We start from the raw sequence: 26,072 nt of genomic DNA, 5'->3' as shown, positions 1-26,072 counted from the left end.
AATAGAGAAAAGTGGATGATTTTAAGAGACAGCCTGGAGGTGATTTCTATGAATATTTTGTGATAAATAGGACCCAGGTAGCGAGTAGGAAGATGTTAGGAATGCTCCCTAGATTTCTGCCCTAACAAGAATAGTTTAAAAACATCAAGATCCACATTTAATGGTTTGAAGATAGCATATTAAGATCACAGAATTATTTAAAGTTATGATGGAATTTTATATGCCACACACAGGGACATTTACATTTGCATATTCTTATTACGTGTAGATATAAATGTCTCAGGAATATCTGTGATACCTTAATTCTCCAAAATAAGCATTCAAAACTTATTTATTCATTCAATGAAGTAGGTTATTTATGGGGTAAACATTTGAAACTCCTCATAGAGTGGCCACATGCCATCTATATTTTGGAAAACACCAAGAGGCACTATTCAAACGGACTATGTTGTGTAGAACACCCTCTGGGGCTGGGTAGTTCACTATTTTCATGACCCCACAACCTTTGTTCCTATTACCAGGGTAAGATAATAAATGAGTTTAGACATACCAGCCTAGTGAAGTTTTCTACAATGTAGCTAGCCTCTCTGATTTACCCCACTGTCTCTCAGTTAGGTTTCTAACTGAGTGTGGGAAGAGAAAGATATGCATTGAACGCCTGGATTGAGAAACATTCTGTCAGAACACTACTTCCCAAGATACTTTCATGACAAGCATGTAGAGAACGTTTTAATCCCAGCGAAATAAATAATTAGCTTCTAAAAAGGCAGAGGTCTTTTATACCCTCGGTCCATCTGGATGAAGACAAAGGTCACTGTGTTCTGCACTGAACTGACCACATATCATTCTCTAAAGTGACATAAACAATCAAATATAGCGTGTTGCTTTGTAATATTAGAAAATGAAATTTTAAAAATGTAAGATTTATATTATAAATATTTTAAACAAAATAATGAAATGTATTCAATGGATTATGCCTAATCTCCTGCTTTGATTCTACAATTACATATATCTTCACGTTACACTCAGAGAGCTGTTCAAAAGAAAAGTTAAGATAATGTTAGTTAGAACTTTCCTTCACATCTAATCCCAAATAAAATATAATTAACTTCCCTGGAAAGTTAAAAATGATTTCCAAAACATAATTGTGATTTAATAAAACTTCGCATATATGTATGTACATATATAAAGGTATAGAGAGTTGTAGACACCATAAACTTAATTGTAGATGATATTGTAGGAATACAGAATATGAGCTGATGAGGAAAAAGAAGTTTTCATTTATTTATTTTTGAGAGAGAGAGTGCAAGTGAGCGAGGAAGAGAGACAGACAGAGAGAGAGAGAGAGAGAGAGAGAGAGAGAGAATCCCACAAGGTGCAGAGAGAGCAGGAGAGAGAGTGCAGAGCCCGGAGCAGGGTGCAAGCTCATGAACCGTGGGATCATGACCTGAGTCAAATTCGGATGCTTTCATCAACTGCACCACCCAGGTGCCCTGAAAAAAAATTTTTTTTATGCTGCAGTGTGTTTCTAGAGAGAAATAATTAATCAAAATCACTGTGATTTACAGGTAATTTCCCTAGTTTTCATCCCCTGGATCTATAATCAATTTACAGTCAGGCCTGAACAAACTTGAGCAAGTCTGATTCACATTATATAGTGGATTTTGAAAAAAAAATGTACTTGAAGCTACCAGGCGGGATAAGGGTACTTCTCGGCATTTGGTTTTCTCTTCAGTTAATAAGTCTCATTACCTATTTAGCATGTGCACAGCATGGTAGAAAAAGGTTCATAAGGATGAATGAATTTTTTTTAAGTAAAAATGTTTTCTTCCTCATAAACTGTTCTTCACTTTGACATAAAGTACAACCCTGTTCCCCAAAGCCATTGACAAACATCTAAGTTTAACTCACCACATTGTGGGCAAAAGAAGGATATTTTCAAATGAAGGGGATAGCATACATGATCACATTTCAATTAAGAAAATAAAACAGAAAAAAAATTCCCCAAGTATAAATTGATTTGAAATAAGCGTTTTGTGTTGGCTCCATCTCCAAAGTTATTTTCTCAGGTACTACTTATTATGCATTCAATATTGACTTGTAAATTTTAAAAAATTTTTTAATGTTTATTTATTTTTGAGAGACAGAGCACGAGCAGGAGAGGGGCAGAGAATGAGGGAGACATAGAATCCGAAGCAGGCTCCAGGCTCTGAGCTGTCAGCACAGAGCCCCACATGGGTTTGAGCCCATGGACTGCGAGATCATGACCTGAGCCTAAGCTGGACACTTAACCGACTGAGCCATCCAGGCACCCCTGACTTGCAAATTTTTAAAAGCCAACTTGTAATAACAATTATATGTGAACAACACGCTGACCAGCATTTTCGTATGGGGTTCATATGGCTGAATTTATTTCTGAAGAACTTTTTAAAGGCAGTTAAAAGCATGCCAAACAAGTCACATCTAACACTTGCATTTCAATTTTACATAGCAAGGTAAGGTTACTATTTTCTCTTCGTGGAGAGACAATATTTTGTAGCAGACAATACTCACACTAAGAAATAATCCTTTGGTTTGAGTTGCTCAAGATAAAACTTCTGAAAGTAAAATGAATATGAAATACTACACTGCAAGTAAGACACTCTGTGTGTATTATGTATATTCAGTAAAATATTATATTAAATCTTTGATCGTTGCCAGAAATTTTAAAATTCTGAGAAGAGAGAAATCAAACTTGAAGAGAAATAATCTCCATAAATTAGCAAAGTAAAAGGTCATCTGCTCATAATCACTGGAGGAAATACATATACGTGATCCAGCTGGTGCAGACAGTTCCTGCAGATCTGCAGGCAAATTCTTACCTTGACAGGTGCCATTTTTCTCCTCATATCCTGCCTTGCACATGCATTTCCCGATGGGCACCAGCCACTCCCCTTCAGCGCTGCAGTGCATTTTGGGTGGTTCGTCTGTCACAGAATGGTTGACACAGGAACCTGACACTTCAAGCAACTGCGAGGAGTCAGCTCCAGTGATTGTGTCAGGGAACACAGCCAAGTGACGTACCACAGAAGGGCATTTTTTATAGTACACACGCACAGAAACCAGAGCAATGCAAGCACCCACATCTTGAAAGGCAAGATAAAATCCTTTCTTGCTTAGAGGTCCTACATCTCTGACCTCTGTATTCAGTTTCATAACGCGGTCACCAAGATCAAGCTCTGTAAAGCTTTCATCGGCAGCAATGGTATCAATTTTGATGTACTGGTTTTCCTTGATGTTTCTCCCATTCTCATCATCCGACTCAAAGTAATACATGTTAAAGGTTTCCTTACAGGTTCCCAATCCTCCAGGAAGACTGTTGCAGTCACGCAGAGTAAACTTGAGTTCTATAAAGATTCTGGAAGCACCTTCATTGGAAATCCAACTGGTCAAAAGCCAGTTATTCTGATTCTGTTCCATAACTTTGCATACTTGGTATGTGTGGATAGGGGCATAATTTTCATCAACTTCGCCAATCTCTTCCCACTATATAATGTAAAATAGAAAGAAAATTTTTTTTTTAATATTTACAAAATAGCTAGTAAACATAGTCAAAGGAAACTATTTCAGATCTAGAAATTTCTGCCGCCTTCCTCTATGGTATCAGAAGAGGAAGCTCTATAAGGAGAACTTTAAAATTTTTTTTTTTTTAACGTTTATTTATTTTTGAGACAGAGAGAGACAGAGCATGAAGGGGGGAGGGGCAGAGAGAGAAGGAGACACAGAATCGGAAACAGGCTCCAGGCTCTGAGCCATCAGCCCAGAGCCTGACGCGGGGCTCGAACTCACGGACCGCGAGATCATGACCTGGCTGAAGTCGGACGCTTAACCGACTGCGCCACCCAGGCGCCCCTAAGGAGAACTTTAAAAATACCTTTTAGATTAAGTAAATTAATAGCACATTAGTCACTGTAACTCAAAAGTTAACACACACACACACATTTCAGGGGAAAAAGAGCATGTATTTCAGAGAAAAAGAAGAAAACTTCATGTGGGTGCAGTTAACAAGCAGTGAAAGGATGTATATTTGGAAGAAAGTGAAGTATAAAAGCTAAGAAAGTAGATAAAATGTGACAGAAAAAAGAAGTACATTAAAAAAAAGACAACAGTAAAAAAGCAGTAAATATGGAAAAGAAGGGATAAAGAAACATGTGAATCTACATTTATTTAATTCTGGCATGTTACAAATAACACATCAATGTAATAAAATGTGAGAGAAAATTCATTACTTTAAAAATTAAAAATAGATGCTTATTTCATTGAACCAATCTGTTTAGGTTCTTTTGCAAATTGGATAGCTAAACTTATTCATAGATTTATCTATGAAATATAAGCCTAGAGACAGATATAAAATAGAGACAAACATTATATATGAAGAGCCTTGTCATTTTGAATACTGAGTTCTTATTATATCCTGGGAATGCATTAATTCTTTTTACCATCTCATTATTTTATGAATAATGACATTAAGAGTTTGGAATATATATAAGGTATAGAAAAAATTAAGCATGATTTATATAGCTTCCAAAATATTAGGTCAAAGAGATCTAAACTTACCTCTTTCCCAATAAAATTCCAGCTTTTAGACTTTCAGTGTACCATAATCACTTTCTAAACAATATAGAACCAAGTTTTCATTCTCCATAAGGATGTTATTATAATTTAAAGAAGTCTTTTAAACTTGTACAGAATCTGTGTACAAAACTGTGTGTGTGTATATATATATATATATATATATATATATATATATATATCCTTAAAAATGACCCTGAAACACAAAGAGCATTGAAATCATACTGACTTTCAATAAATCCAGAGTTTGATTTCAGACTTTAAATATTATAGATAATAAACTTCATAAACTTCATCTCTTTAGACATGAATTTAAATAGAGCATTATTTCTTGATTCTGCTCAACTGACAAAGATGTGAAAAATGTGGAGTCACAAGGGATGCACATAAATCGTGTACCTCAGATGGTCCCTCTCAAAATTCTAGCTGCCATCAGACAAGCATAAGTAAAATGTGCTAATGAGCAAAAACTGCTGAGCTCCTTAAATTCACAAGAGAAAGACATCAAGATTTTATCTTAACCACTTTCACATCATGGTGTTATGTGAAGCCTTAGTTCTTTCATTTAATCTCACTTTTGTCTTCTCTCAAAATGTACATAAACTCTACTTAGCCTCGGATTTCCAAAACAGCTTTCTATTTCAGCAATCTGTCACTAAACTATTTACATTAGCTTCCTGAAGTGATCCAGCTATAAATCTCTTTATTATAAATGGTTACTGAATGCCATTATTAATATTTCATGCAAAAGAGCACATCAACTAACCAAATAAAAATAATACAAATGATCAACTTACTGTACCAAAACTAAATAGATATATATTCTTTGAATTAGTAAAATGGAAAATGGCATCAACAAATTTTTTCTCTGAAAAAAAAGAAAATCAAAATGCTATATTATCTGTTTTAGATTATTTTATCACAGTCTTCCAATACAAAACACAGATTTCAAATCTTTGACCTTAAATCATTTACAAAAAAAAAAAAAAAACTATTTCTGCATCATATATTCCAATAGAACACTGCTAGCAAGTAGGAGGAATTGGACAAGTAAGAAGAATCAGAGAAACAGCATCTTCCAGGATTATAAATTAAGCAATTCACAGTCTTTGTACAAAGTCCAAGGTACCACAAATATTATTAAAAATGCAAGCCAAGCAGCACTCGACAAGACAGCTTAATAGTTACTGCTTCAGGTGATAATTTCAAAGTATGTGCATAAGCAGCTACTTCTCCGAATATTCTTAATTAAGAAGAGAAAAACTATAATTTTCTTTGATGTTATAATCTATCATGGTGGGATTTTATTTATTTTTCTTTTCAAGTGTCCAAAATATAAATGGAGGCTCACATTTTCTATTTTTAATGAGGGAACAGAAAGACTTTAATTTAAATAATTATAGCCATAAGCCATTCAGAGAATCAACTGGGTAATACATACATTTTCCCATAAATATCTGCTCCTATGTACAGCAATATGCTAAGAAACAGACAAAAAAATCATTTATTTTGGTTTGAGTAGTTGAAATAAAACTTTGAATTCTTACAAGTGTTCTTCCTTTTTAATACCAAGTGGGCCTCTTGCTGTCCTCAGCAAAAAATAATATCAATGAGGAAGAAACAAAGGGGGTGAAAAGAAAGTAACACAAACCAAGAAATTAAGAATGTGGCAGGTCTATTCCTAGACACTTTGGCAAATGTCATGTCAAGGAAACTGTAGTGGTTTAATGAAGGCCACAGACAGAAAACATGGTATTTTGGGTTCAGTTTTGTTGAACTGTTATGATCCCATGGTTTAATAAAAGTATTTGTTGCTCCTTGATTACTACAAGCAATGTGCCTGGACATTTGGGAAACACGATCACTGCAATATGGTGGCTGTAGTCCTTTCTTCAGGTCTGGCCACTCCTCAAGAGCCATCCCCCCATCCCACATTTTTCTCTACGTTTGTTTCCTCCTTACTCACATTTCTTTGTTTTAAGATTAAAGAACTGGTTTTACACAGTCAGCTTAGGCTGACTTGATTTCTTTCCCAGATGTTTGGGCTTGCTCCTTTTCCTGCTGGAAATCTCTAAGTCAGTTGCATTCCAATTCTATGCCTGACCTGGCATCACAAGCCAGCCATAGTCATCAGAGCAGTGGCGAACAAAAGGACTTCTTTTAATATCCATATGTGTATCAAAATAAACATACAAAAGTTGGAGTTACAGACTTTTCCTACCCAAACCATTAAGAACTACTTTTTTTTTTTAATTTTTTAAACGTTTATTTATTTTTGAGAGAGACAGAGACAGAATGCGAGTGGGTTGGGGCAGAGAGAAAGGCACAGAATCTGAAGCAGGCTCCAGGTTCCGAGCTGTCAGCACAGAGCCTGACACTGGGCTCGAACTCAGGAGCTGTGAGATCATGACCTGAGCCAAAGTCGGACGCTCAACTGACTGAGCCACCCAGGAGACCCAAGAACTACTTTTTCCTTGACCACCTTTCTCATTGGGCTAGTAGGTTTCTTGCCCCAAGCTCTGATGGTCTCTTACCTTGTCAGCGAGGCTCCCATTTACTATCCTCTAGCCTATACTTCACATCTCTTTCCTTCAGAACTTAAAAGTACTGTCTCAGGACACACAACCCAGCTGGCACCTTCCCTTATATTCCATCTTCAAATACACAGTAGGAATCATCATGTGAACAGTCTCGATTTGGACCTTGCAAGTTATCAGGGGGTGCTTATTGCCCAGTTCTGTTTTCAATATTGTGTTTCTATGTATCTTTCTTCCACAGAAGGAAGTAAAGAGACCTAAATAGAAATATGTGATTGGTTTTGTACGGAGGAAATATTATCAGCCTGAAGCTCCAGTTATAATCTCTGCTCTTACCTTACGTAGATACATAAACCGAGACCCCACCACTGGCACTGGTTACACAAACTATAGAGAAAACTGAAACTCTCTATTCCAGTCATTTAATGTCTAATATACAATATTAGAAGGGATCTTAAGAGATCTGGACCTACTGTTAATTTTAAAAATGAGAAAATTGAAAACTAGACAAAAGAAAAGATTTTCTCAAACTCACAGATGACAACCCTGTCCATCTGACCATCCCCTCTAACTGTGTCTACATCTGTCTTCTTCTTGGCACATTTCTGTCCTTGGTGTGAATATTTGTGTGTGGGATTCCTTGATTCACTATCATCAACTGCTACCCCAGTAGGTAAAAATGAAATTCACATTTTTTTTCAGCATCATATAACTATAAACTTTTCTTTTCTTCTTTTCTTTTACTCTTTTCAATTTCTTTCTTTCTTTTCCTTTCCTTTTTTTCTTTCCTTTCCTTTTCTTTCTTTTCTCTTTTCTTTTCTTTCTTTGTTTCTTTATTTTCTTTCTTTTTATTCCTTCCTTTCTCCCTCAGTATACACACACATATATATGTTTAATACTGAAACACAAATATGAGAGTAGAGATTTAGTTGCCTTGTTCTCTACTATATCTCAGAGTCTGATACCACAGGGCACAGATTAGCATACCTGATAAATATTTCATATGAATGAATATCAAACATGTATACATTCCTTAGCCCAGAGATCTGCTAATTCAAAATATGAAATAATTCAAACATGGTAAATAAATGGTTGCATGATTTGTCTTCTGTGTTTGTTTGAATAATGATACAATTTGTTCTGTGTAAATTGTCTGAATTTTATAAATTTAAAAAAGAAAGACAGCTTATAAATTCATGTTTTTTTTTGAAAATTAGTCTTCAATATAAAGATCTAAGCATTTAAGACATTTTATTTATTTTAATAATTCATACAATTACTTTCAGTTCAGTGTTGTATATCAACCTGTAGAACTATTTTTCATTAGCATCACATTTTAAAATTTTAACATATAGATCAGTTTAGATATCTTATTTTTTACCATAATATGTTTTAAAATATTGTTTTCACTTTTCACTCACTTTCTTCACTATTCTACACATATATACAAATTAAATTAAAAATCCAGAATATAGCATATCAGTTAGTGGCACTATACTTTATTTCATATTTCAGTCAAACAATGTTAGGACTCTCTTAGTGATCCTCTTTGGCAGAGTTGTATAAAAATACAGTTAAGAATCAATTACTTCTAGTCTTACTCTGAATACCCAAAGTATAACTTTGTAGCAATATCTTTACTACATGTTTCTTTGAATATAGGAATAATTGCCTATTATCCTTTAATATCACAATATTTCATATGATGCCTTTTGGGTTTTTTTTTGTTTATTTACTTATTTATTTTTAAGACAGAGAAAGACAGAGCATGAGTGGGATGAGGCAGAGAGAGGGAGACACATAATCTGAAGCTGGCTCCAGGCTCTGAGCTGTCAACACAGAGCCCAACGCGGGACTCGAACTCACGAACTGTGAGATCATGACCTGAGCTGAAGTTGGATGCTCAACCGACTGAGCCACCCAGGCGCCCCAAGTATGATGCCTTTTGAAATGCTCCAAAAAGAAATTAATTCCAGGCTTCCCATTATATTTAAAATACATTTAGATGTCATCTGCTATGATTTGCAGCGTGTGTGTGTGTGTGTGTGTGTGTGTGTATCTGAGTGTTATATGTTTGCTAACTTCACTGAAAGGAATCTAATCTAAAATTACTAATTAACTGTTGTTTTTAAAAGAGCAGTACCTTTCCATAATCTTAGAAAGTGCCTGGGAAATAGTTTGACAATGTGCCCAAATTTGGAGGTAAGGCACTTAACCTATTATAACTAGTGAGCAACACATTCCAATTGTTACCTCATAATATGTTTACTTAAAGTATAGAATTTCTGGAAGCTTCCCGCTATGCAAAAATCAGAGGAAATACAATATAAAATAATCATAAACTTCAAACACACTAATGATGTTCATTATTTCATGTTATTTTTTTCTATTATTTTGGTCTACTATACTGATTAAAATTAGGCAAAATACATTCAAGTAAAGACCTAAATGAATTGTTTTTTTTTTTGTTTTGTTTTACCCAGGTGCATAATTAACAATTACTAATATTCTTTCCCATAACATTTTATAAGACTTACTATGCTCACATAAAATCATTATCTTTTTCCTCTCTGTTGGATGTATAATTGATCTTACTCGTCTGGTGTGCCTGCAAAAGTCAGCCATAACCTAAGACATTCAATCCAGGACATTTCCTCTGAGAAAAACTAAGCCAGAAAATCCTCAAAGAATTAAGTGACTTAGGAACAAAATTAATGGCACAAAAAGTGAGGAATCCTATTAATGTTGGGACAAACTTTTTTTTTTAATCTGATAGTTATTATTAACTTTTGATGTGTTACTATCAACTACAAACCATTCCTCATTAGGAAGAAATACTGTATTATTATGACTGGTGCATGTTGGGCATAAATAGGAGGTCCTAGTGGGCCTGCCTGTTCAATGGCTGCCCCATGCTTAAACACAGAGTCAAATAGGAGATCAAACTTCATCTTGGGTCATAATGCTTTGAAAAACATTTTGTTGTAATTCAGATGTAATCCTCGTAGATGTTAAAACCTCTCAACTAATATAGTACAGGAAGAAAAGCTTACAGCTACAGTGAGTCAACTGACATTTGAGAAAATTAATATTCTCATTACACACCACATGCATGACATAATCGTAAGGAACACAACTACATCATTTTGTAGATAAGTAAACGGAGCCTTAGAGTGATTGTCATACTAAGCAGTGCCACATTAATATGTCTGACATTGTTTTCTCCTATTGAAGGGATAAAGTTATAATGCATAAATTTTGGTGGCACTTGAGATCATTTTAGCCAACAAAAGAGAAAACTTGTCATAAACTAATAAACTAGGTAATTTTGTTTTCAAAAGATAAGATTGTGGGCTGTTGTAAAATTACAACACTCATCCTTCCTTGATCAATTTCCTGAATTTTGGATCAAGACCATGCACAGTCCTTTGAATAACAGAAGCATCTTGGTTTTTATGCACAATCATCAGGACAAAATTATTTAAAAAGAATAAATACATAGCATAGAGTTGCTGTTTCCAAACTTCAATTTATCTAATAGCTATGGTTCTTTAGTAAATAAATATGACAAAATATGTAGACTTTCTACAAAAATAATTTCAATCAACAATCTTATTCCATTTCCTCAATAATATCTTAGTGGAAAAAGATTGCAACAGATAGGCATTTGATGTACTTAAAACATCTTTAAAATTCACGAGTATGATATAGAAATACTGTTGGAAATGGCTCAGTTAATTTTCTGTGTAGGAATAAAGGTGAAGTCAATTACTTTATTGCCCATGGAATAATACAAATATTTATGGGCTCAAACTCAATTCATGAAACAAATTAAAACACTTGAAAGAAACAGAAATTAAAATTTCAAGTTTATATGAATATTTTCATAGGGAAATCCATAGACAATTGAGAATCTGTACACAGCACTAAACACGAATGGCAAAGAGTACATTTTTTTCCCCTAGAAAAATAATTCAGTTTTTTTTCTTTTCTTTAATGCTGCAGTCAGTAACTTTTTAAAAAGGGAAAGAATAAATGAAAAGAAAAAAAATGAATTTTTCATTTGTTAAAAAAAAATATCCAAGTGCAGAAGAAATGAATTGGAGAGGGAAAAATCAAAAGGACCATATTAGACAAAATATTCACAGAAAAGGTCATGATTTTAGCAAGAATTAGTACTTCCTAGTAAATACTGTGATGAACATAATCTAAAAGCAAAATGTATATATCATGATTGCTTATAAATGAATTGTTATTCCTCATTTAAAAAGACATATACCAGGGGCGCCTGGGTGGCGCAGTCGGTTAAGCGTCCGACTTCAGCCAGGTCACGATCTCGCGGTCCGTGAGTTCGAGCCCCGCGTCGGGTTCTGAGCTGATGGCTCAGAGCCTGGAACCTGTTTCACATTCTGTGTCTCCCTCTCTCTCTCTGCCCCTCCCCCGTTCATGCTCTGTCTCTCTCTGTCCCAAAAATAAATAAATGTTAAAAAAAAAAAGACATATACTAAATAGTTTCATATAAAATAATAAAAAAATGTCATAAATACTTCAAGTTTTAAAATCTGGCTTTTTTCCTTCAAAAATTCACTTAGGGAAATGTATGGTCAATGGTCGATGATAATTTAAAAGGTAGCTAAGTGGGTAAGTATGCCTGAAATTAACAAACTAATAAACTGAATTAAAATCTTAAATGATCTCATTAGTGTTTCATTAAAAAGCAGTCCCATTAAATATGGTGCCTGTTATCTAGTTTGTCAGTGATTTTGTGCCATGAGCTATAATTTTAAAAGAAGCAAATAAAAACAAATAGATTTATAACCCCGTGATCTAGTTTAGGTCCATTTCAGTTACACTGTAAATGAACATCATGCTTAAGCTACAGTGGCTTACCACTATCTATTTTCTATCATGTTATACCAAAAGATGGTCAGTCCAACATTTGGTAACATGTAAAACCGTGGGAATATTAATAGTCTTTCATGTGATATAACAAAAATGTTTATGTTACAATGAAAGTTCTATCCTTTCTAAAGAAATGCCCATGATCTCAATTACATACTTACTTAAGCAAGAGTATATACTTAACTATGAATATTTTAAGATCTAAGAAGTCATGTTTCTCCTGTTTCAGGATTTCACAGTGGACACACACATGTGTACATAAATACATACACACACACACACACACACACACACACACACACACTAAAGAATTCCTTCATGACAATCTCTGTGAGATGTTAGAAATGGTCTTCCTAGTGTTATTTAAATGTATATGGTCTCCGGGCGCCTGGGTGGCTTGGTCGGTTAAGCGTCTGACTTCGGCTCAGGTCATGATCTCACGGTCTGTGAGTCCGAGCCCCGCGTCGGGCTCTGTGCTGACAGCTCAGAGCCTGGAGCCTGTTTCAGATTCTGTGTCTCCCTCTCTCTCTGCCCCTCCCCTGTTCATGCTCTGTCTCTCTCTGTTTCAAAAATAAATAAACGTTAAAAAAAATTAAAAAAAATAAAAAAAATGTATATGGTCTCAATAATACTTAAAATTTCAGAGTGTCATTACTAATCTCTTTAATATAAATATTGTCCTCTCATAGCAGCTAAAAATTCTGTGGGGAAGCTTTCTTTTCCAAGCAACATGAAAGTTTCAGTAAATGAGAAAAAAAAAGAAACTATTTTACTTGGGATTCAATTTAATGAAAATAAAGTATATTAACCTTTGGTGCACTTAATGTTTCAGGCAAAATAGATACAATTATATCCTTGCTATTCTGGCAAGAAAAATAAAGGTTTCAGTAAACTATCTGTGACTCTGGATTATTTATCCAGCCTATAAAATATATCAGAACATATAATGTTGTCCGTATTCTCTAGTCTGGTCTCATTTATCCTGGTCTCATTTCTCAATAGATAATATTGCACTTATGGTGTAGGCCTTGACAACAATACTCATAAATCAATTTCAATTTTCACATTAATCATATTCTTGTAACCAGTGGCTATTCAACACAAATTTCCATCCCATTTTTTTGTTGTTGGGAAACAGCCACAATTTAAGATTCTTCAAATTTGAAAGATTATATTGCCATAATATGGACTAAAGTCCAGTGAATTCTCTGGCCACAACTGTATTAATGAAATTCTGTAGAAATGGAGGCGGTCTATGTTTAGCTTGTTGTCCAGTCTAGAGCTTGAACTTCCATAGGGAATAGTTTTACTGTTCAGAATCCCCGTGCTTCTTTCTTTGATATGGAAATAAAAGTAGGAACAGTCATATTTCAAAATATGAGTCCATTGCAAATCCCTCCTCCTGCATTTGTTGAGCCTTGTCTGGCCAATAAATTGATTTAACAAAATATAGCTCTTTGAATAAAAGCACACATTTCTTTTTTTTTAATTTTATTTATTTTGAGAAAGAGAGAGAGAGAGGCAGAAAAAGAGAGGGAAGGACAGAGAAGGGGGGAGAGAGAGAATCCCAAGCAGGCTCCAAGCTCTTGGCATGTACCTAGTCATGGGGCTCAATCTCATGAACTGTGAGACCATGACCTGAGCCAAAATCAACAGTCAAGAGTCGAATGCTTAACCAACTGAGCCACTCAGGAGCCCAAAAAGTACACATTTCTTACCAAAAACTTAACATGGACATTCAAAATGTTTAGTGATAGTTCTAAAATGACAATTTCAAAATGTCAGTGTCTATGTTTACATGTTTTTGATCATTAGTTTAATGCAAATTTAATTTTGAACTATACTATAGACTGGAAATTTATAACAAGGAACACTATCTGAAGACAGGGATGACTAATCTTTACAGAAGCTATTTTACCTATCAATTCAATCTAAATATTTTTATTGAATTCTATTAACTCTGTAATTTGGAAATAACTCTGAAAAATGATTTTTCTAAGAATTCTAGGCAAATGTGAAATCTTTACAGCATTAGTGGAACTGCAACAGTAGAGAAGATAAATCTTACATTTGTTCTACCTACTTCGGTCTTCTGCCCACATGTTTTTCTTTTCTTCTTCTCTTCATATATTGTTTCTTTCTCTTTGTTTCATATATTATTTCTTCTCTCTCAAGAAATTGTCTCTTTCTTAGATTAGTAACCATAAATGGGAATATTGAAATTAATTTTGTACTGTGATTTTAATCTTGAAATTAAAATAAGTTATTAACTGCCTTTTTATCTGCTTATCAATGCAATACCCTTCACCAGTATATTCTAGTAGTTGGAAACATAACAGGAAAATCTAGTTATTATACAGATATAGACTTTTTTAGTCTAATGAAACCTAGATGTTATTTGACACTTCCCTATCTACTTGTAGATGAGCAAACAAGACTCTTGATATGATAAAAAATATATTCATAATTACAAGAAGTAATTCTCTCTTATATTCTTTTATTCTTTTGTTTGCTATACAACTGATAGTTCACCCGGTGTATAACTAACAGTTCTTAATGAAGATGGCTCAGTCAGCTCCTGGGCATCTCAAGCTCTTTAATAATATTTCTCCATTCAAATTTCAGTTGGTTATACTTAATAAAGAATAAATCTATATACAATTAAATGTGTGTTTATTAGGAGAAAAGTAGGCAGGTATAGAATCAAGTTTTAGAAAGGTTATAAGGAACAAGGAATCTTCTATGTAGCTGCTGGGAGTATGCATTAGTAGCCAAATTCGGGGAGCTATCTGGCAGTACGTGGCAAATTATTATTTTTTTCACTAGCATTTTCATATGTGACTGGAAATACATATGTCAAGATGTTACCTCCCACATTGTTGGCCAAACATTGGGGCCAAACAAGAAACAATGTACATGCCATTAATAAGAATGAATAAAATGTGTTATATTTATACTATATAACATTGTACAAGAGTTAACATTAATTCCTTTATGTGAAGTTCACAAATACATGATATGGGGAAAATGAAAATTTTTTGAAACACTAAAATTTTAACTATACTCTTAAACATAAATAAAACACACATATACACATGAGAGAGAGATAGAGGAGAGAATTGAGAGATATAGGGATGAAAGTGTAGGATAAAATGTTACATGATTAGAGAACAATATCAATAATGTTTGGAATTCAGATATATCTGACTTCAAAGCTCATGTTTTAATTCACTACATCATGATGTCTCCCAGAGGAAGACAGAGTTTGTGTGAAAATAGTCATTCCGATGCAAACTAATAAATGGAGTAAAAGAAAGTCACTCTTCTGGTACTTTCCAAGGCACAGCCATATTTTTTTTTATTCCCAAAATTCTACTCTGTACTTTATTTTTGTTTCTTTTTAACTCTGAAATAAAGCTAAAGTAGTTATTAAATACTGTCACTCAAAGTACTTTCCATGCAACTAAAATCCCACTAAATATTTTGTGGGAAGTAAATGTTCTTAATTTTTATTTGTTTATTTTTAATTCCAGTATAATTGACATACACTGTTTTATTAGTTTCAGGTGCACAAAATAGTGATTCAACAATTCTATACATTACTCAGTGCTCATTACAATGAGTGTACTCTTTTTTTTTTTAAGTTTATTTATTTTAAGGGGTGCCTGGGTGGCTCACTCGTTTGGGTGTCCGACTTTAACTCAGGTCATGATCTCCTAGGTCATGAGTTTGAGCCCCACATCAGGCTCTGTGCTGACAGCTCAGAGCCTGGAGCCTGCTTCGGATTCTGTGTCTCCCTTTCTGTCTGTCTCCCCCCACTCGCACTCTGTCTCTGTCTCTCTCAAAAACAAACAGAAAGAAAGAAAGAAAGAAAGAAAGAAAGAAAGAAAGAAAGAAAGAAAGAAAGTTCATTTATTTTTGGGAAAGAGAGAGAGACAGCAGGGGAGGAGCAGAGAGAGAGAGGAAGACACAGAATCTGAAGCAGGCTCCAATCTCTGAGCTGTCAGCACAGAGCCCGACACAGGACTCAAACTCACAAACCCTGAGATCATGACCTGAGCTGAAGCTGACTCTTAACCGAGACACCCAGGTGCTCCACAATAAGTATACTCTTAATCCCCATCACCTATTTCACTCATCCCCCCACCCACCTCTCCTCTAGCAACTACCAGTTCGTTCTTTATAAGTAAGTCTATTTTTTGTTTGTATTTCTTCCCATGTTCATTTGTTTTGTCTTTCTCTGATTGCCTTATTTCACTTAGCTTTTTACTCTTTAAATCCATCCATGTTGTTGGAAATGGCAGATTTCATTCTGAGTAATATTCCATTGTATACATATATAAACTACATATTCTTTATCTATTCATCTAAGGATGGACATTTGGGCTGCTTCCATATTCTGGCTATTGTAAACAATGTTGCAGTAAACATAGGGGTACATACATCTTTGCAATCTTTTATATTGTAAACAAATGTTTTTAGCAAGGCAACTGTGGAATTCTTCCTAGTGTATCTTTTTCTAAGATATTAAAATCAAAAGCTTTGAGAGCTCTCTACATATGTATAATCTGCATAGGATACACATCTGTATAGTAAAGCTAGACAGTAAATTATCCCATTAAGTATATATATTATATAATTTTCCACACTCATTGCCAAAGAACTCATTTATTTGTAACACATATGAGCATTCTGCTGAACACTCCACAGCAAATATTTTGGGAAATTCTAAGTTATGGTGTTGACTGACAATTGCTTTGTTGTACCTACTCACTAGGATGCCATATTATAACGTCTTAAATTCTGGCTACTCCACTGTGACATATTTTTCATAGTACCTAATTTATATTCCTTTGTCAGTTTACATGTCTGTATCCTCCAACTGATTACACTCAATGACAAAGAAACTTGTTGTCAATTGCATACCCCCAATGTTTAGAATTATGCCAGGAGAGTTGTACAAACTCAACGCATATCTATTGAGTGTACATACATACGAATGAAAGAATGAATAAGTGAACAAATGAATGAAAATAAAAACAGCCATTTGATTTACTGCTTTACTCAGTGATGTGCTGGGACCTACAGCAAGGGAACAGAAAGAACTTTCAAGTGAGTTATTTCTCTCTCCCTTTTCTAGAAGCAATTTAGTCAGAGAACACTTGGCATGTCAACCCTGAAATGTTGCCAGCCTTTTGCTCTGGCCACTATTTTATTCCTCTCAATAATAACTCCCACCAGAAGAATGGCAAGGAAAGAGAGAGAAGGTTAAACTGAATTCTGTCAAATGTTGTTAAGAGTTGGCAGCTCCAGGAAAGGTTTTATACCAAAGAGAATTGAATCTAGTGGAAAAGGAGGCTACCTGAGTCACTGTGAATTTCATTTATCTGTATTTCATGTATCTCTGTTCCTAATTATCACTGGTAAGTGACAAGTCGGCAAGCCCATGGAGGTCTCAGAAGGTTATAAAATTGTATTAAATGGTTAAAGCCCAACATTTAAAAACATCAGTGATTCATGCAAAGCAAAGCACAGTGTATTTATTTCATGTGATGTTGAGGTTTGCTCTAACTAGCTTCTTTTCTTTTCTCATAAAATAAGATATAATGGTATCTGAAATTTCTATCATGACAAGGTCTAATTGGTTAGGCTAAATGTAAAGTTCAAATGCTGGAACATAGATTCTCTTTCACTCACCCCCACATCCATAAACAAACAAACAAAAAATGTATATATGAGCCCCTACTGACTGCAGTTCACACAATTTGGTTCACCTGGCCCAAATGAAGAAGGTAAGTTGTAAGATGAAATAGAAAAGTTTCTTTGCTATATATCTGATAAACAAGATTTAGAATCTCGGTAATTTTTCGATTATATTTAATTGCAACCCTTTTAAAAAGTACATCAAATCAAAAAAATGCTAAAACTTTAATAATTCCAAAAATGTAACAAAGTAAATACTTATTGGAAATTTTTAAAAAGCAGAAAAATGTTTTATAGATCTCAAGATGCATAATGAAATTTTTTGCTTTAACTGAAAGTCTCAGTGTACTACTTCTAAGTCACAAGAATTTACAGCCATGTTTTAAAGCTAACCACATTATAGTATCATCAAGGCAGAAACACTCTTGTTAATTAAAAAAATTAAATGTTTTCTTTATTTTAGAGAGAGAGAGAGAGGGAAAGACAGGACACAAAGCAGGCTCCAGGCTCTGAACTGTCATCGCAGAGCCCAATGAAGGGCTCAAACTCACAGACTGCGAGATCATGACCTGAGCCTAAGTAGAATGCTTAACCAACTAAGCTACTCAGGTGCCAAAGAAACACTTCCCTGATGATCTTTCTCTAAATAGTTACTTTACACTTTCATATAACCTTACTGCTGACACTGTTCATTCTTGCAATGATTTTTTTTAACTTTTTAATTTTTTTTAATGTTTATTTATAGAAAGAGGCAGAGCATGAGCAGGGGAGGGGCAGAGAGAGTGGGAGACACAGAATCAAAAGCAGGTTCCAGACTCTGAGCTGTCAGCACAGAGCCCTACATGAGGCTCATATCCTCGAACCCAACCGCAAGATCATGACCTGAGCTGATGTCAGACGCTTAACCGACTGAGCCACCCAGGCGCCCCCTTGCAATGATTTTTACAGAATAATTAATATGCCTCAATCATTTAGTTTAATGTTTTTCTCACATTCAACAACAAAGTATATACCTATGTTTATGAGATGACCGCATTTATAATTCTGATATGTTGCCATATTTAAACATTCTTTTTATAACTAAGTAGAGCTAATAAGCAAGTAAAATACATACTTGTTCTAGTCACAGGAGTATGCCACAAAGAGATCCATGAAAAAAATAAACTGATCATATTGACAACCTGCCAACTATTTACACACGTACACTCATTGATAACACTCCACACTAATCTATATAAACAACTTAATGCTTCCTACATAAAAATGATGTCTAACAGTGACCGAAAATTATATTTGAGAAGTTAATACTCTTCAGAATTTCATAAACCAGCATTAGATAAACATACAAATATACATAATTTTAAGGATTTTAAAAAATCGGGAGTCTCTTTGTTAGAAGAAAGACATTAAAAGAGGAGCTTTGGTATTTAATAATAGAATGTAAATTGTTACCCAAGTTAGATTTACTAACCATAAAGAATATTTTAACTACAAAAGCTATATATTGATATTAAAAAATTGAATTTGATTTGTGCAGCCTAGTTTTGAAAATGTACTCTAAATGGAAAATGAATAATGACTGAGGTAACTTTTTTCCTATTTAAACTACCTTAACTCATTTTTTTTCTCAGCTAAAATACCTTAAAAGTGACAGTATTAAACATTCAGCAAGAGATATACCAAGTAAGTCTCATATATATATATATATACATGACAAGTATCATGACATATGTATATATATATGGGCCAAGTTTTCCTAGGTAATATCTGTATGCACAGAATTCCCATTCAATTTAATGGGGTCATGCTTACATAAACACACACAAACACACACACACACACACACACACACCAGAGCTTAATACGTATATATATAAATTCTACTCAATCTCTTTTTTCTTCTTATTTCATTCTAAAATATTTTTTCATGCTAATATCTCTTCTTTTTTTCTTAATTGATAGTACAACTGTAGAGTTCCTACTTTCTTTATTCCCCAGCTCAATTTAGAGACCTACAAAGAGGTTTCTAAACACTGGCTTAATCGTCAATCATACAAATACTTCTAGTTGTTATTAAAAACAAAGATTTTAGGGTATGACACATGACCTACAGAATCCAGGGACCCAGGAATATGTATTTTAATTATATATGATGATTAATAATTTTTAAAAATGTATTAAAAACTTAAAATGTGCATAGAACTTTTCTAAATATTCTACATATTTTAACACACCATGATCCAGTGAGGAAGCTATTGTTATTTAGATGGGAAAACTAGTAAAGTTAATGAGTTGTGGGGCTGTAGTTCTGGTAGTATTACATCAGAGTCCTGACTCTTGACCTTTTGGCACTTAAGCAGCCTCTCTTGGTGTGTCAAATGTCTAACTAGATTCCTATAAAAATGCCCAATAAATGTGAATGATCTATACTACACTGATCACAAATAGTTGCACTGTGCTTGTTTCTCAAATTAAGCAAAAAGTTCCATGAGAAAAGGATTACCATATATTCATATTTTGGATCCTTCAGCAAGATACTTGAGTTCTTTGTAGATGTTTGTTGAATTGATTCTTCTTTTCAAATCCTCCAAGTAGAAATCACAAGGAAACTTACACTATGCACGAAGGAAACATTACATAGCAAGCCTTCCTTTCATGATATAGCCTATTCTGTCATCTGACCTATTTTCTCCAACATCCCAAGCCCATTTCTTAAGAAAAACGATTTTTATGAGAAATGATTCTTGTCACCATTAGCCATTCTATTTTTTTTTATTTTAGGATTTTGAACATATTTATGTTCCTAAATTTACTATTTGAGAATGTCTGTGGTTGACATTATAGAAAGGTAAACAAAATGGTCAAAACTATAGCTCATCTTAGTATAAGGCCCAGATAACATCCAGGTTTCAGGTCTGGAAATACAGAGAAAGAAATTAAATTGGTTTAAAAAGAATTTATTCCCTTTCCCTCAAGTTTATTCACTTTCCTTCAATCTATATGCGTACTATTCTTTCAAATATATTGAGAATCAAATTAACACGATGTTCCTTCATTATAATGGAATCCTATTCAGCTTGGTTTTTTGTTTTTTTCTGTGAGCAAGTGACTACCATTTTTCAGCTAGCTTACAGAGATATGTTACATTTTAAATTTCTTTCAGTTTTTAAATCTACCTTATTTATATTTTGTTTATGAGAGCTATACAGAATTGACAATCATTCAAATTCTCCTATCTATAGGTTTATATAACCCTTTCTAGAAGAATCAAAGTCAAATAATATTTCAGTCCTTTAATGGGATTACATATATTGCTGTGAGATGAAAGCAGACGGTGAAATTTTGTTTAGCTAACAGTTTGCTAAAACAGAAAAGAAATTAAGATTTTCTGAGACAGGGGTGCCTGGGTGGCTCAGTCAGTTAAGTGCCTGACTTTGGCTCAGGTTACGATCTTTCGGTTCATGGGTTCAAGCCCAGCATCTGGCTCTGTGCTGACATCTCAGAGCCTGGAGCCTGCCTTGGATTCTGTGTCTCCCTCTCTTTGTTCCTCCCCCAACTCACGCTCTGGCTCTCTCTCTCTCTCTCTCTCTCTCAAAAATAAATAAACATTAAAAAACTTTAAAAAAAAGATTTTCTGGGACAAAAAAGAAACAAATGTACTCAGAAAATAATCCAGGTAACTTGAAGAATCAGATAATGGATTTTCACAAACTTATAAAGGCCTCAATGCCTTCCCCATTCATGAATACAAAGTGTAAAAACAGAAGGTGATACGGTCTTTCTTTCTTACAGATAGAAAGGAGGAAGAACAGGAAGTGAGGAATGAATATTCAGGGAGTAACATGCTTCAATACTTACACGTGTATCAGACATTCATATGTATCTCTATGAACGGATTTTTTTCCACAATATATTGAAACTCATTAGGAAAAGCAATGGAGTAATTGCTAACCTCAGACATTGGTCTTGCAAAAATGATTCTCACCTTAATCACCATAGAGCCAAGTTTGAATAATGAACACTGCAGTCATGTTTAATGAGGTTGAAGACAAAAAAAAAAAAATGGAATAAGAACATTAGGGGGAACATCACTTATTTTTTTTACAAATTGCTTCCTTCTTTACATATGCTAGCTATGACAATACGCACCAACTCGGGAGACACCTACACCCACAAGTTGTAAATATTATGTGGCCAGAAGTGGGGTGGAGTTAACAAATGTATTGGTACAATGACTCTAGATTTTCAACTTTATCAAAGTGAAGGTAAGACATTTAATTTTTAAGATATTTGATTTCCAATGCCAAATACAGTTATTGGTGCACAATAAGCAGGTGAGTATGTTTATGAATTAATATTTATAACCCATATCCTCCATTAGACTATGAGCAACATGAAGTTTTTCTTTCATTTCTCCATTTATAATATGCATACCACCAGAACAAAAAATGTTTATAACAAATGTTATTTCATTGAACAAATGAATGGAGGCACCAAAACCAAAGTGAAAAATGTCCAGAAATCATAATCCATTAGAAAAATTAAGATCCAGAACTAAATGGGGCACCTGGGTGGCTCGGTCGGTTAAACATCCAACTTCGGCTCAGGTCATGATCTCATGGTTCATGGGTTCAAGCCCCGTGTTGGGCTCTGTGCTGACAGCTCAGAGACTGGAGCCTGCTTCCGGATTCTGTGTCTCCCTCTCTTTCTGCCCCTCTCCCGCTTGTGCTCTGTTTCTCTCTCTCAAAAATAAATAAACATTAAAAAATAAAAAAATAAAAAAGATCCAGAACTAGAAATAAAATCATGTGTCCAGAGACAAGAATATGAGTTCAAATATTGAGGTACTCACAGAAAACCCTTCCACAGGGTCCTAGCATGTAATGTTTTTATTAGAATTTCTACCATGTTGGCACATTTAATCCTGGGATAATCTTCTAGGTATTTTCCTATATGTAATATTTGGTTGTATGTGCCTGTATGTGGATGTGTTTCTGAGCTTGTTAGAAATTTGGGAAAACATAGGGTGGGTGCTTTGGGCACAAACATTACCATCAGTACTCTGACTTCGGGGAGAGGCTACAGTCCATTAAATTCTCCGATTAAAGTTTCACTTAGATTCTATTTTGCTGAAACTTAAGGAGTATGATTAAACCTTAGATAAAAGCCTTCAGGTTAAAATTATTCAGTCAGGCCTAACATGTTCTAGGAATCCTGTGTAAGTATATTCTGTTCAGATTGCTTTATTTTACAAAAGGGCAATTTTTTGTTTAGAATCACCTTTAAATAGTATTTTATTTGGCATAGTCTACAAAGATGAACTGTAATTTTATCACACTTTTGATTAAACCTACCAAGTAGGATACACTGAGTTAGAAAAGATAGTAAACATCACAGCAGTGTAAATTTTCTCGAAAACCACTTACGCTTTAGTTTATTTGTTTACATATGGACCTAGGCAAATTTACCAGAATGTGTCCTAGGCAGAGTAAACATGGCTGATTCGGAAAAACCACAGACAAGAGGTCAGGTGTTCCAGTCTTTAAATGAAGATACAAATTTCACATCATTCCCAAACGTTAGCTAATGGAACATGACAAAGTGCTTACTAATTCTTAAGGAAATGAGAAAAATGTATTAGGTATTTCATAACACCAAATTTGTTCAACTTATTGTAATATTCTTTATTTTGGGATTATATGTTTCTTATTAGTTTGGAATTCGAATTCTTTTTTTTTTAATGAAACAATAGTGATAATAGAGGGTAGTCATAATAGTGACGAGTTTTTATTTAAGGAGTGCTTTGAGTTTAATTTTTAAATTACTGATTGCTGCATAGCACAATTACAATTCTAGGAGATACTTGTTGGGTTTTGTCTGTGAAAAAGAAGAAATGAATGATGTCTCCCAGAATTAAATTGGTCTGGCTTCTGAGGAAAACTGTGCACAGTATTTGAACTTCAAGTTTATGTAGTTTCAATTATTAATAAGAGCAGAAAAGTTGGTGTGTCATGTTAGAGATTCAGCAAGACTGGGAACTCTCAAATAATGTATTAATACTTAATTTTAAGGGTATATATTCTTTATGTAACAATTTATTATTTATTATTATCCAAATCAACTGATTTGGATAACATGACTTTAGGCAGTTTAGCTTATGAAAAGGTAGCACTCCCAAGTTATTTGTAACTACCCTATCTGAATTTTAAGAATCATATATCCATAATAAAACACTTTTATTAAAAGAGGTTGTGTTCCTAGGCCATAAGTCTCACATGAGGCTATTAACTTATGCAATATATAATTAATGTATATGACATTATTTCTATGAGAAGCACATTTGAAGTTATAATTGAGGATGCCTAGTACTCACAGCTCTTTACAATATTCCCAGGGATCTGAATCCATATTTCTGAAAATGAGGAAAAATTTCCCTTCCAACCACACATTCACTTAGTCGTTCATTCATTCAGCAATTATACTGATGATGTACTATGCTCTGGAGACACACTAGTGATCAAGAAAGACAATCACATGTTTCTTACATTATATTTATAACTAAGACACTCTCAAAGGAGGTATATAATAGTAAGATATCACATATAATGTTGGATTCCTGATAATTACTAGAAAGGAAATATTAAGTCTCTGTTATGGCTTTCCAAGATGGCTACATGAAGCAGGAGGCTCCAGGATTTGGAATTCTAAGCACCATTGAAAAGGCTACTTCATGGAGACTGAGGCATAAAAACTCTGTAGTAAGTGCCTCCATAACGCCTGTCTGAATAGGACTCTTTCTTCCTTATCACATAATGGTAATAGATCAAATCTACCTATTATTGAGTGTCATATAATGTAACAAAAATTCATAATGAAATTACATTAAAGTGCTTTGACAGCAGTATGGCAACTAGTATAATTAACAATAGAAACTTCAGAAAATGCCAAAACGCATATATTTGCTCCATCAGTAACTAATGAATAATGGACAACAAAGGTAAAATCCATGATCTAATAGATAACTTCACATTTCACTGTTAGCAATTATAATACAGATCAGAAACTAGGAAATCCAAATTCAGCCAAAAAACCTGGAGAGATTTATGATAATGGAGGTAAGAGTCAAGTAGAAAAAAAAACAATCATGGTTCAGAAAAAGTTAAATAGATAAAATAATTACATAATAAAATTTTTATTGAATTAGTTCAAATGCAAAGGCAATCTTGGTGACGTTTCAAAAACAAAAATTGAATACTTTTAAGTTTACTTGTAATTTTTGATGCTTTTCATAGTAGTGATTCACAAATTTATTGAGTGTGGTTGCCACACATGATGGATGTGTGGCTTGCCAACTATAGATGGGACAAGAACATGCATTTATTGCTATTAAGAACTGCATTTCTGGGGTGCCTTGGTGGCTCAGTTGGTTAAGCATCTTACTTGATTTTGATTCAGGTCATGATCTCAGATCAAAGTCAACATTGGGCTCTGCAATGACAGTGTGGAGCCTGCTGGGAATTCTCTCTCTCCTCCTCTCTCTGCCCCTCCCCCCCCCCACTCTCTCATTTTCTCTTTCTCTCAAAACAAATAAATAAAACTTCAAAAAAAAACTCAAATAAAAAAGAACTGCCTTTCTTTTTAAAATTGTAACAGAACAAATTCCCATTGTTATCTTTCTCTTCATATTTTGATATATTCAAAGGTAGATAGATGTCTTTAAGGACATGAATTATGGGAAATAATTTCATTCTCTAAGGAACTTAACAAATTCAATAAATAAAATGGGCATTTAAAAATAGCTGTTATTTAAAAATAGCAATTGGCAAAAATGAAATGACCACCTCAGATTTCAACGTTCAGTGTACATTATTGTTCCTATTACTATAGCACTAATGATATTTAAGATTTAGATACCTAAGAAAACAGGATTTTCCCTTATGATGGAACAAAGTAAGTTTGATGGTCTGTGCTCTCCTACATAAATTATAGAATGTAAAAGAAGTACATAGAGTTATGTTGTGGGGGAAAATCCACTAAATGTAACAATAGACTAAGATAATAGAGAAAGCCATGTAAAGAGTACTGTGCCTCATAAATCTATTTTTCTAAAATTGCCAATTTATTATATAAAATATATAAAATGACTATTTGTCTTTTTACATGAATGTACAGATAACACACATCTATGATGGATTTTCATGTTACCAATGCACCTCGTGTCATGTGCGGATGCAATCACAGAGTATATAATAAAGAAAGTAAGCTGTTATGTTCTCCAGTCATCAAATGATGCCAGCTATGACATTCAGAAATATTAAG

The 26,072-nt window shown here is 34.0% G+C and overlaps 1 protein-coding gene across 4 annotated transcripts in view; it reads right to left on the bottom strand.

Annotated features, from left to right (window-relative positions):
- The window catches only part of EPHA5 (EPH receptor A5), a 338,688-nt gene that overhangs the window by 262,158 nt on the left and 50,458 nt on the right, over positions 1-26,072 (bottom strand). For all 4 annotated transcript variants that reach the window (XM_030313778.1, XM_030313781.1, XM_030313779.1 and 1 more), the window contains exon 3: positions 2,862-3,525. In XM_030313778.1, the coding sequence (XP_030169638.1) occupies positions 2,862-3,525 (664 nt within the window). The remainder of the gene's footprint in view (positions 1-2,861; positions 3,526-26,072) is intronic.

Source organism: Lynx canadensis, chromosome B1, assembly GCF_007474595.2.
Source record: "Lynx canadensis isolate LIC74 chromosome B1, mLynCan4.pri.v2, whole genome shotgun sequence".
Classification (NCBI taxonomy): Eukaryota; Metazoa; Chordata; class Mammalia; order Carnivora; family Felidae; genus Lynx; species Lynx canadensis.
The sequence above is the reverse complement of the archived record's forward strand: the minus strand, read 5'-3'. Positions and strand labels throughout refer to the sequence as shown.